Raw genomic sequence first — 12,642 nt, forward strand, 5'->3', positions numbered from 1 at the left:
CATTCAAATCGCCCCACTTCTCAGGACACATCCCTTGCAATCAAGAGATTCGGTCCCCTCTCCCCCTTGTCTTTTTTTCTAGTTGAACTCCATGGCTGATCATCTGTTAGCTTTTCCTCTTTGCTCCCTCACTTCTTTCAATAAATATTTAAAACTTTGTTTCCTGATGAATTCATTCCGTGGGGTTAAAAAAGAAAAAAAGGGAGTAGTCTAAAAATAATTTAGCTTCATCACAAGTTTCAAGAATTAATTATAGAACCATAGAATTGTGGGGTTGGAAGGGAGCTTGGAGGCCATGTAGTCTAACCATCTCTCTAGGGCAGGAATCCTCAGACCATCCTGAGCAAATAGCAGTCCAATCTTTTCTTGAAAACCTCCAGAGATGGAGCATCACAATTCCAAGAGGCAGGCTGTTAGATTTTATCTACATTTGCTGATTAAAATATGTACTATGCAATGATAAAATAGTCCCATGTATTATTCAGAATTATCCAGGCTGTTTTACCACAAACTTACAATTAGCATTTGAGTGTATCTGTATTCCTGCAGAATGTCAAGTAGGTATGTTCATCTTAACATTTAGCCATTGTTGTAACTTTATTATTTTTTCTCTATTCAATTAAGTTGGATTTATTTATTTTTTTCCTGGTATTTTAATATCGTAGGATTTCCTAAAGAGGAGCAACTTACATATACTCCCAACCCTAGCAGAACATTTCATGCTTGGGAAGGGGAACTAAAAAACCTAGGATTTGCCACTAACTTGCTTTTGCTTTGAATTGGCAGCATCAACATCTGGAGGAACAGGTCTGGGTGGGACTACCACAGGCACAACAAGCCGAGTTATTACAAGCAGCACTGCACACACAACCACTGCATCAGCTTTGGGCAGAAAGAACAGGAGCACAACTACGCTTTCTCCAGCTTTGGATGTCCCGAATGAAATGACAACACATCTGCCACCTGCATCTTCCCAGCTGCCTGCAGTAGGAGTGGAGAGTTGTGAAACCGTGGAAGCTCGTGAGATCATGTGGTTTAAGACTCGACAAGGACAGGTGGCTAAGCAGCCATGCCCAAAAGGCACTGTAGGTAAGCTCCAACCTAATGCTATGTCTTTGCTCTATTAAGCCATTTAAACAGGAGTTACTTAATACTAACCAAATAACAGGTTATCAAAGTCCTGCTAATCCTTTGCCTTCGTTCTGTCTCTTTGCAAAACACCGTGGTCTGTGTTGAGCTAAAAAAAACATTAATTTCAAAAAGTATTTATTATGTTTACTAATGACCTCTTTAACAACGGTTGGCCCATTTAGAGCCCCTGGATTCTGGAACGATTTAAGAGAATTTCCTCTGCCTCAATCTGTTTTCTTGCAGAAATCCTGATTTTGCTATGAGATGGTGAGATGGAAAGAAAAAGGGAACTTCCAGGTGTCCCCTCTTATGATACAGTTCCTAACAAGCTCCCTAACCTTCTCATTGAAATGAGCAGGACAGTGCATGGAATGCCAGCCCAAGTGTTGTAAATCAAACTAAATCAATTCTTATTGCCATCATTAAGCAGCACAATGCAATTATAACAGTATGCTCAAAGATGTAAGAAAAAGTAAAGCTAAAAAGCTTCACTTAGCAGTAGGCCAAAAGATAAAACTAAAGGATTAAAATGAATAACAGAGAGCGAGTGTAAGACAATTTTAACAAAAGAACATTTAAAGACAAAAAGCTTCACGAAAAATATGAGTGGCTTTGATTTAAAAAAAAAGAAAAAGAAATCAGCCCTAAAATTAGGCCATGTCTAGCTGACCATAAACAAGCAGGTCCAGTATTTTTAGTATTTTTTTAAATATTTTATTAAAATATTTAATTTTAATTTTATTTTAAGGTATTTTTGCCTTATTTCAAATGCAGCTGATGAAACTTGGCTAGGGCAACTGTCACAGAGACTTTCAAGTGGCTCAAATGAGAGTGCATTGTTTTCTGGCAGTGTTAATGGTGAAACATCCCATCTCAAGATGCTCTCTTTGGACCTGTGAAATAATAATATCTGTCCTCCAGTTGCTAATGTACCCTTGTTGCCTAATTTGTTTGAAAGACTGTTTCAGTTCAAGGTATTGAGGGATCAGGCTGACGAAAATGGATTTTCATGGCACAAAAGCTTCAGTTAGTACAGAAAGTAATTGCCTGAATTTTAATAGGGACATCCCAAATTAATAATGAGGAATGCTATTTACATATTCACTTCTGAGCTGCATTAAAGGTGTTGGTGCTTACATTTAAAGTCAATAATATATGAAGAAGCACCTCACAGTTGACCAATCTGCCCAGGCATTTCAATCTTCAAAAGAATCTTTTCCCTAAATTCCTTTGTCAAATACATTTAGATATGTAAAATTAAGGGAAGATGTCTTTTCAGTGGTGATGCCCTTCGTTTGATTACCCTTTGAATAACATTTGATTGCTGCTGACAGGGATTTTATTTGCCCTGGTATTATACCAATTAGGCAGACTATTAATATGAGGCTGTTTTATAATTGTTAATTATAAAACTATGACATTGTAGCATAATAAGGTTTTTATGTATTTTATATATTACTCTGATATTTTAGGATACAGAGTGACTTAAATATATGGTTAATGTGTCAGTTCATTAACCAAGCTATAGTATTAATATTAAATATCTCTCCTCCATGAATTAGTATTAAAAGATCAGAGACATTACCTGTATTTAAAATCCGAATTAGTAAACTGGAATTAAAACACAGCTGCTCTTGTTCTAACATAACAGGGAATTAGGGCGTCAAAGACTGGGGGGGGGGCAAGTCATTCCGCCTAGCATTTTATTTGTTTGTTTGTTTATTTATCATGTTTATATAGCCTCTCATCTCACACAAGGTGACTCTGGGCAACGTACATCAATTTAAAAAAATACATAAAAACAATTACACATAAAAAACTGTAAAAACACACAAAACAGGAGGGGATAAAATTAATAAAGGAGCCATCGTAAAATCTCCCCGGTCCCCTGGGAGCCCCAGGCCTGATGACATAACCAAGTCTTGAGGGACTTATGGAATGTTAAGAGGGATGGAGCTAATCTCACTTCCGGGGGGAGAAGATTCCACAAGGCGGGTGCCACAGCAGAGAAGGCCTGCCTCCTGGGACCTGCCAAATGTAATTTTCTAGCAGACAGGATCTGCAGCATGCCTTCTCTGCCAGATCTGATGGGATGGGCAGATGTAATCAGTGAGAGGCGGTCCCTCAGGTAACCTGGCCCCATGCCATCAAGGGCTTTAAAGGTCAAAACCAGCACCTTGAATTGGACCCAGAAGCAAACTGGCAACCAGTGCAGCTTGCGAAGCAGAAGTGTAATGTGTACCACCCTAGGAGCACACATAACTGCCCGCGCCACTGCATTTTGAACCAGCTGAAGCTTCTGGATACTCTTCAAGGGCAGCCCCATGTAGAGCGCATTACAGAAATCCAAACGGGGTGACCAGGGAATGAGTGACAGTGATTAGGTCCCTCTGATCTAGGAATGGGCACAACTGGCGCACAACACGAAGCTGTGCAAAGGCCCTCCTAGCCACAACTGCCACCTGCTTTTAACTCTAGCACCAGAAGGCCCCAAAACCAAGTCTTCCCAGGGTTCAGTTGAAGCCTGTTGTTCCCCATCCAGACCCTCACAGCCTCCAGGCACCGGGATAAGACATTCACAGCATTGCTTAATTCGCCAGGGGCAGAGATGTATAATTGGGTATCATCAGCATACTGACGATACCGCACCCCATGGTGACGGATGAGCTCACCCAGCGGCCTCATGTATGTTAAATAGGAGAGGGGGAAGAGGAACGAAACCTGTGGCAGCCCCACATAACAGGGGCCGAGAGCAGGATCTCTCCTCCCCAACTACCACTGACTGGAATCGGCCCTGGAGGGAGGAGATGAACCAGCACAACACAGTGCCACCCACCCCTAACCCTCTGAGCCAATCCAGAAGGATACCATGGTTGATGGTATTGAAAGCCGCTAACAGGTCAAGTAGGGCAAGGATGGACGCACAACCCCCATCCCGCCCTTGCCAGAGATCATCCAAAAGTGCGACCAATGCTGTTTCCATCCCATACCCAGGCCTGAATCCCGACTGAAAGGGATCCAGATAATCCACTTCATCCAAGGTCCTCTGAAGCTGTTGTGCAACCACCTTCTCAATCACCTTTTCCAAAAAGGGGAGGTTAGATACTGGACAAAAATTGGGGTCTAGCGATGCCCTCTTGAGGAGGGGGCGAACCAAGGCCTCCTTAAGAGGTGAGGGAACAACCCCCTTGCTCAAAGATGCATTAACCATCGCTAGAACCCACTAGCATGGCACCCCCCAGGCTGCTTTCACAAGCCAGGAGGGGCATGGATCTAAAAAGCAGGTGGCTGAGCTCACAGCCCCAAGGACCCTGTCCACTTCCTCAGGTCCAACAGGTTCAAACTATTCCCAGATAACAGGGCAAGACTCCTCCCTAGGCACCTCCACTGGACCTGCAGTAAAATTTCCTGCACACATCCATGCAGAAGGTTCTCTGAGCCATCCTTATGCAGGAGGCTTGTGTCACCCGAAACAGGGCTGCAGGGCGACTATCTGCGGACGCAATAAGAGCAGAGGAGTAATGACACTTCGCCACTGTTATCGCCACTGAGTAGGCATGAATAGCTGCTCTAACCCATGTTCGGTTGAGTTCGTCCCTCATCAAGCACCAGCAGCGCTCTACACTTCTCTCGCTTCCTCTCCCTTAGCTCTTCCGTAAACCACAGAGAGTGCTGGGATCCCTGAGAGGAGAGAGGTCACATGGCGCAATCCAATCCAAGTCCTCAGTCACCCCTTTATTCCAAGCGGCTACCAAGGCTTCAGATGGACTGTGCAGCAGATCAACAGGAACAACCCCCAGCTCCCTCTGGAACTCATCCAGGTTCATTAGTTGCCGGGGGCAGACCGATCTAATAGGTCCAGCCTCCCTGCAGTGGATAGTGGTGCTAGGGAATCCCACTGTAATCAGGGCGTGATCTTACCATGACAAGGGGGGCAGCTCCCCCAATTTCAGATCACATAGCCACTGTTCCGACAGAAGCACCAGATCCGGTGTATGGCCACTGTTCCATGTCGGGCTCTGGATGATTTGGAATAGGCCCATGGCCGTTATGGTGGCCATAAACTCCCGAGCCCCCTCAGACCCCATCCCTAGAGAAGGCAAATTGAAGTCCCCCAAGACCATAAGCCTGGGGAACTCCACTGCCAACCCAGAAATAGCATCAAGGAGCTCAGGCAGGGAAGTTGCTATGCAGCAGGGAGGCCGGTACAACAGCAGCAATCCCAATTTGATGAACAGGGTCTCATATCTGGTGATCTGTGGTGCTGCGCCCCTGAAGGCTGTAAGAGATTCCCAGATGACAGTTGCCACACCTCCACCCCTGCCCCGGATTCTCGGCTGATGCCACACTCGAAACCCGGTTGGGCACAACTCTGTGAGGGCTACCCCCCCCACCTCTGAATCCAGCCAGGTCTCAGTGATGCATGCTAAGTCAGCCCTCTCATCGATGATTAAATCACTGATGAGGGATGCCTTATTACAGATTGACCTGGCATTTCTTCCTATGTTCAGAATGTGTATATGAACTAGTGTGATTCAATATTAAGATGCTTTGCTTTGCTTTAATTGAGTCAGTGACTATATTTTTAAAAACACTGTAATTAGTGCTTACTAATTATTAAATAGTTATCAGAGGGTTTAATTTTTTTCTATGAAAAAAGATTTTTGAATCCTCAACATTTTAATGTAAATGTAAAGAATGTTGGATTGGCATATAGAATTATTTTGCATTTTGTTTTTCCCATGAATTTCAATCTGTGTCCCCTGTATGATTTTTCTTAAAAGTAGATCAACTATGAAAGCCTAAGGCCTTGCTTTATTTATCTAAAGTGGGGTGGGTGGGTGGGTGGTGGTTAAAAGTTATTCCTGCCATAAAATAGAGTGGACTGAGGACTCCTTTTGCCTTTCAGTGGCATGCAAGTGACTAAATGCAAAAAAAAAAAAAAAAGCTTCAATTTCATCTAAATTTAAGTTAAACAAAAATTCATTTCATTGAACACATTTCGTAAGATCACCCAACTGGTATTTAGTAATACCTCCTTTCTGTCACATTAAACCCTACAATCTGGTGACTGCTTTTTCTGAGCTCTGGGAGCAGTCCCCAAGAGTTCAAAGGCTGTATAGAATTTCAGACTTCAAAGTAGACATCCATGCCAGGAAGTTTATTTTGCATTCTCTCAGTGATAGCATGAGTTTTCAGCCCAGATAGTTATATCAGGAATCCAAATACACAGGAACAAAAACAAAATTTGCTGTCTCAATCATGACGTGATTTTTCTAATATATAAGTTAATCCTTATACTGGGGGAAAAAGAGTTCTCTTCTTCAGAAAGTCGTCTTATTGATTGGTCCTTCAACATGTTTTATATTGTCATTATAATTTCAGGCGTTTCAACATTCCTTTGCCTTGCTCCTGGTGGAAACTGGGATCCTCAAGGGCCAGACCTCAGCAATTGTACCTCACTTTGGGTTAACCACATCACTCAGAAGGTAACTGTTCACTTAGACTTGGGCTAATTGTGCTAATATTCATTCATTCTGCATTTCAAAATAAGATTTTGTTTTCAAAATGTTGAATAAATCAACTCAATTGTTCTTTTACTCAAGTACAGCAGGGATCTGAGAAACCATCGCCTGCAGTGAAAGGAAGAGCAGTGGAGAACTATGTCAGACAAATGTATAAAAGAGGCTGAAGATCAGTTTCAGCATGACTTATCTTTAAGTCACTCTTTGAGAAACAGTAGTCAGTGACTTCATAAGAATAATCAGAGAGGTGAATCTTTATAAATTAAAATTTTCAGGTCTCTTAAAATCTTTTAGAAGTGATGCTTTTTATGTAAAAAAAAAAAAATCAGAATCTAACACACGGATGAAAACTCAGAGAAAATACTTTCAGATTTTACTAGCATGGATGTTAACTGGAGAATTTACTTCTTATAACCACTAGTCACAATGCACATATACCAGATTTCAGGAGCACATGTTCCTAATATCAAAGATAAGTACTTTATGCAGTTCCTACATTTCATTTCCCTTTGACATCATATTTTATTGTTCTTATTTTACTTCTCTTCATAGTGAAAAAAAAAGTTATGTCTGATACCTTATTCTGTCAGCATCTCATGAAGTGAAACTTAGTTGATAATAAGTCATTATAAATATCTAGCCTTTTAAGATGTCAAAAGTTTCATGATTTGAGGAAAAAAATGATGTGGAATTTTAAAGAGAACTATGATTTTCCTATAATATACCCCAAATTTCAAGTTGCTTCACAGTAAGAGACTTATTGATCTATTAAAGCTACTTTTAGAAATTGCACCTAATGGACAGAGATTCTTCATTTAATGAATGTTTTAAAAATGCTTTTTAAGTAGAGTGCTTTGCATATTTCAAGATACAGCTGCTTTGCAAGAGCCGTTGTTATGATTGCCAACTGTGTGTGAATGAGTGAGAATTCTCCAAATAGGAATAAATAAATATGACTAAATAAGGACATGGTTTCGGTTTCAGTTCCAGCTTTGTTTGCATCTTTTTCCATACCGTTCTGTAGAAATGGAGGAATAGAATTATCCACATTAAATTTGTTTCAGTTTCAAACAATTGCATTAAATTGAGTCATCTGATCTCCTTTTCAGGAAATGGATTGAAATGTTATTTAATTACTGAATTTTAAAATGTCATGATTCGTAGTTTTGCATTATAAAATGAATACAGACTTTTTCAAGTTTTACAAAACTCCCAAAACTATTTTCTTTGTGAAATAAACCAAAAGTTCTTCTAATATTTATTGTTTCTTTCAAGGACTTAAAATGTTTTATGTATGATTTTAAAAAAGCTAATTCTCAATTTCTTTTTAACCATGAAGTATTTCTTATAACCCAGCCTCTGACAAGCTCATTTTAAAATAGTCTATATTTTATTTATTCCATAGTTGATGCATTATTTTGTTTGAAAGGTGGAGGAATAGCTTTATTAATTTAGTTACTCAATGCCAACTTTGCAAGCAGACTTAATCAATAAGAATAGTGTTACAAAGGTACATACAAAACTTGACCATATTGCTTCCAGTACAAATCTGAGACATCATGCTTGTAACATAACTTTTGTTTAGCAAGTAATGATAATTCCTGGAGGACTATGTCTCCAAACATGGTCGTGCTAGATTTTGTTAGACTACTGCCTTTATATTTTGTGTGATTTCATTGTTTTTTTGACTACTCTTACAATGACTATTAAAATTGTCTTTATTCTATGGATAAAGGAGTTAAGGCAGTCCTTAGCTGCCTCCCAGGATAAGATCTTCAATTCATCCAGTTTTTGGAAGGCCATTTGAAGTTTTCTTGTGCTTTTTTAGGCTCATGCAGTCATACCCAGAGAGTGTTGACAGGGGACAACAAAATGGTGGGTGCAGTTGGGTGATTGAATTCCTGCCCCTTTTTATGTCTGTGTGATATGTGCAACACACATTAAAAAGGGGTGGAGCTTCAATCACCTGGTCACACCTGCTGTTTTGACATCATTGATTATCCTTGTGGATCCCTCTGTACATACAGGATGCTCTTTTTTCAATTAAGCAATGATCATTGCATCCCTGATATTTTGTGGTTTGGCTTATTTAATTTCTTAAAGCAATTAGTTGCAAAAAGCAGTGAAATAAAGCCACTATCCATAGTTCAGTGGTTTTCATAAAAATTATACTTTAAAGCAAACATGGGCAATCTGTGACCTTCAGATGTTGCTTCCAGAAGCCCGAGCCAGCATGATCAATAGTAAGGGAAATTGGAAGCTATAGTTCAACATCATCTGAAGACCACAGATTCATCATTCTTGGCTGAGACTGCAATCCTATTTAGATCTACTTAGAAATAAGTTCCCTTGAAATCAGTGGTGCATACTATCATATAAATAACTATAGGGTTGCATTCTTATTGATATTTTGCAACTTCATTTTATTATAAAACAATAATTTTGGTAGGTGCAAATCTGTTTTCTTCCCCAAAACCAGGATATTAAAAAAAATCCAATATTTCTTATAGTTTCCTATTCAAAATACAGATCAGCTATTTCTTATTCAGTTCTTATTTTCAACAAAGCACAGCTGCATCGGGACATTGCTCATTGGTTATCACAGAGTTGATAACCTACATCTGTTTCACTGTGGCCCAGTTTTCCAGTCAGAACATATACTTTTTGCTATATACATCATAAGTCACTCTTCATAATAGTTTGCATCAGGATGGTATATACAGTTCAGTCCACTTTTCCTTAAGCTTTCAGTGACAGATAGAGTATATACAGATGTTACATTATGTCATGCCCCTGTGTATAAGGTTTTACATGACTTCCACCCCATCCGATCCCCTGAGAGGGCTACAAAGATCTGGCTACCTATGTCTGATGATTCCCAATAAGGATGAAACTGATCACATATTGCCACCAGGTGGACAAAGACCTGAAAACACCACACAGCTTATTCATTGTGTAAAATCCCCCCCCCCCAATGTTTCTTAAGGTTCAAAGGCATGCCTTGAAATTAACATGGTGCCAATTACTTATGTTTTGCTTGCAACATGTCTGCTTCTGATTAAAAAAATAAATAAATAATCAGAAATAGCAGGGAGTCTGATGGGTGATAGCACAAGTGTCCACAGGACATTGGAGCCCATATTTTATTTACATTCTGATTTGCCACAGAAACATAGTCAAGCTGCTCGAATGCTTTCTTGTTTCCCTCCCCCCAAGAACTTCAGCTGCTTTTATAGACAATGTCTTAGACCCACCCCTCACCTCCTTTATAACTCCATATTCCATCCTGTGTTGGGAGATCTCTGTCTGAAGAAGAAACAGTCATGAAATATAGCATGAGTATCTAAATGAAGACTAAAAATTAACAAAACATATTTTAATAATGTAATAGCTTTCTATTTTTATATATAATTTTTAATCAAAAGTTTTAAAAAGAAGATAAAAACTAACAAGAACTAATATGAAGTATAGAAAGGGAAAAAAGGAAAAGAAAAAAGTACAAAAAGGCAGGATAAAAAGAAATAGAAAGAAGTAGTTTCTGATTTTCTTTGCAGCAAATACAAGTATAGTTACAAAATTACTCTATAGTTACAAAAGTAAAAGCTCTCTTTTTTCTATTATCTTTTTTTTTTCTAATCATCAAAACCACAAAGCATAAATTCAGTTTTTTCTGTTTCATGCAAAAACTCTGTAAGGGGTTTCCAGTCAGCAATAAATGTATATATTATCTTCTCTAATCAAAGAAGTCAGTTTGGCCATCTCAGCAACTTCCATCATCTTCACCAACCATTCCTCCACTGTGGGTAGTGCCAAATCTTTCCACTTTTGAGCATATAATAATCTCACTGCAATTGTCATATGTAAAAACAAAATTCCATGACTTTTTTCCAGCTATCTGTCTGTATCCCAAAAGAAAAGCCTCTGCTTTCAATTGTATATTAATGTTTAAGTTCTTCTGCATTAGTATATGTGCTTCTTGTGCTGAGAATCACAAAAGTGTCTTTCGGCACAACCTAAATTTATATTTATTCCATATTCTCAGAATGGCACGCCTGACATAATTATTTTTAAAATCTACATTAACCTTAGTTTTGTCACAAATATCCATGTCACCCAAATCTCAGATCATGTCCTTCTAACTCCAATAGCCTTCTATTTTTCAGCAACATCCACTCTTTCATCCAGATTAAACAGCAAGCAGCAAAGTATGATTTCAAATCAGGTAGACCCAATCCTCCTCTTTCCTTTGCATTTTGTAATACCTTATATTTAACATGTGGGTTTTTTCCCCTGCCATACAAATTTAGATATATCCTTCTGTCATTGTTTAAATGGTGCATCAGTTGTCAAACAATACCTGAAAAAAAAATAACATTCTAGGTAAAACATTCATCTTTATCAGAGATTCTCCCCAACAATGACAGTTGCACTTTGTCTCATCTTAACATATCTTTTTTAACTTCATTCCATGTCTTAACATAATTGTTTTGAAGTAACATAAAGTTCATATTTGTCATAGTGATACCCAAATATTTTACCTTCTTCTCAATCTTAAAACCCGTTTTATTCATCAATTCTGTTTGTATCTTGTTTTTCATATTTTTTTGTTAACATCTTTGTCTTTTGGGTATTAATCTTAAAACCTGCTAGTGTACCAAGTTATTTCAATTTACCCGTTAATATTTCAATTTCCTTTAAAGGATCTTCCACTAACATTACAGCTTTCTACATCTGTTCTTGCTTGCAGTACAGAAAGAAAAATGTCCTTATAAATTAATATGGCCACACTTCTCTTGTTTTTTGCAAAACAAATAGTATTTACATAATGTATCTCCTATTCACAGTTTCAACAATTTCTTCTTATAATCCTTCAATATGTGCGCCTCATGTAAGAATACAATGTCAAGCTTTGAACCTCTTAATTTTAGAAATAGGTTGTTTACTTTTGTTAGACATACCTATTCACATTCACTGTCACATCCTTCAAAGACACAGTAATTCAAAGAAGTATATATGCTCATGAATGATTAAAAAGGACAGCATCAAAAAGTAATTTCAGGACCATATAAATAACAATTTCAAACACTATTTGCATATTTCACTTCCATTTAAACATCCCATAATTACGCATTTTAAATTTCCGTTCCAACAAAGAAAGAAAAGCAAATGAGGAGTGAGAAAAGTGGCATAACTGGGTCTACCAAGAAAGAGAAGGCAAAAAAATGAAAAACATATTAAAGAACAAAAACCTTAGGGTTGCTATCTAAATCAAGCAACAACTGTAATTTTTCATATTAGCCCTTCAAAATGACAAATATCAAAGTAGTTATCAGGATGTAGCAATGCAGCTTTAAAATACTGTATTATTTCAACAGAGATTGAAAACAACATCAATTCTCAAACCTTATGGTATTACAAATAACTAAAGTTTCAAATAGGATTAACCTCTCTCATCATCTTAATATCACAACTTTAGGAATCTGCTCTAAAGAATAACTTAACTAAACATAAATTGAAATCCTTGAGAAATGTACATATAAATATTTGGGAGAATTTTCATCCATAAACCAGAGTTATGGACATAAGATTCCAGAGACTGCTAAAGGCAAAAGCCATACAAAAAATCCAGTAGAAGGAAAACAGAGCAGATAAACTTGTCCCCTTGGTCCCTGTGGTCCAGGTTTAACTAATTGTTTAAAAACTGAATTACAACAATTTGTATAAATACAATAAATTACCAATTTGATACATGGAAAATTTGTCATGGTTTTTTCTGGGGGGGGGGGTTACTGTTGGTTTTCCTGTTGCTTCCTTCTTTCTCTTCTAGTTTGTATTGATTAGTCCAACTTTTTAAGGTATATGACTCATTAGTTTACATGAAATGAAATATAATTGCTGTTTTCTTAATTGTTAATTATTAATATTTGTGTTACTTATTGTGTTGGCTCAAAAATTCCACACAAATGAGAAAGCTCTTCCTGGTGAT

At 38.1% G+C, this 12,642-nt stretch overlaps 1 protein-coding gene and 1 pseudogene across 1 annotated transcript in view; one reads left to right on the forward strand and one right to left on the reverse strand.

Annotated features, from left to right (window-relative positions):
- Nucleotides 1-12,642, forward strand: part of ADGRL3 (adhesion G protein-coupled receptor L3) — a 436,049-nt gene that overhangs the window by 223,636 nt on the left and 199,771 nt on the right. Inside the window, exons 11-12 of the mRNA XM_088138611.1 lie at nucleotides 787-1,089; nucleotides 6,517-6,620. Of these exons, the coding sequence (XP_087994737.1) occupies nucleotides 787-1,089; nucleotides 6,517-6,620 (407 nt within the window). The remainder of the gene's footprint in view (nucleotides 1-786; nucleotides 1,090-6,516; nucleotides 6,621-12,642) is intronic.
- On the reverse strand, nucleotides 1,310-6,490 carry LOC148216232 (uncharacterized; annotated as a pseudogene).

The sequence above is a fragment of the Python bivittatus genome, unplaced genomic scaffold, assembly GCF_059951505.1.
Source record: "Python bivittatus isolate LINGU-HERP-01145 unplaced genomic scaffold, Pbiv_v1 ctg000270_np1212, whole genome shotgun sequence".
In the NCBI taxonomy this organism is placed as follows: domain Eukaryota; kingdom Metazoa; phylum Chordata; class Lepidosauria; order Squamata; family Pythonidae; genus Python; species Python bivittatus.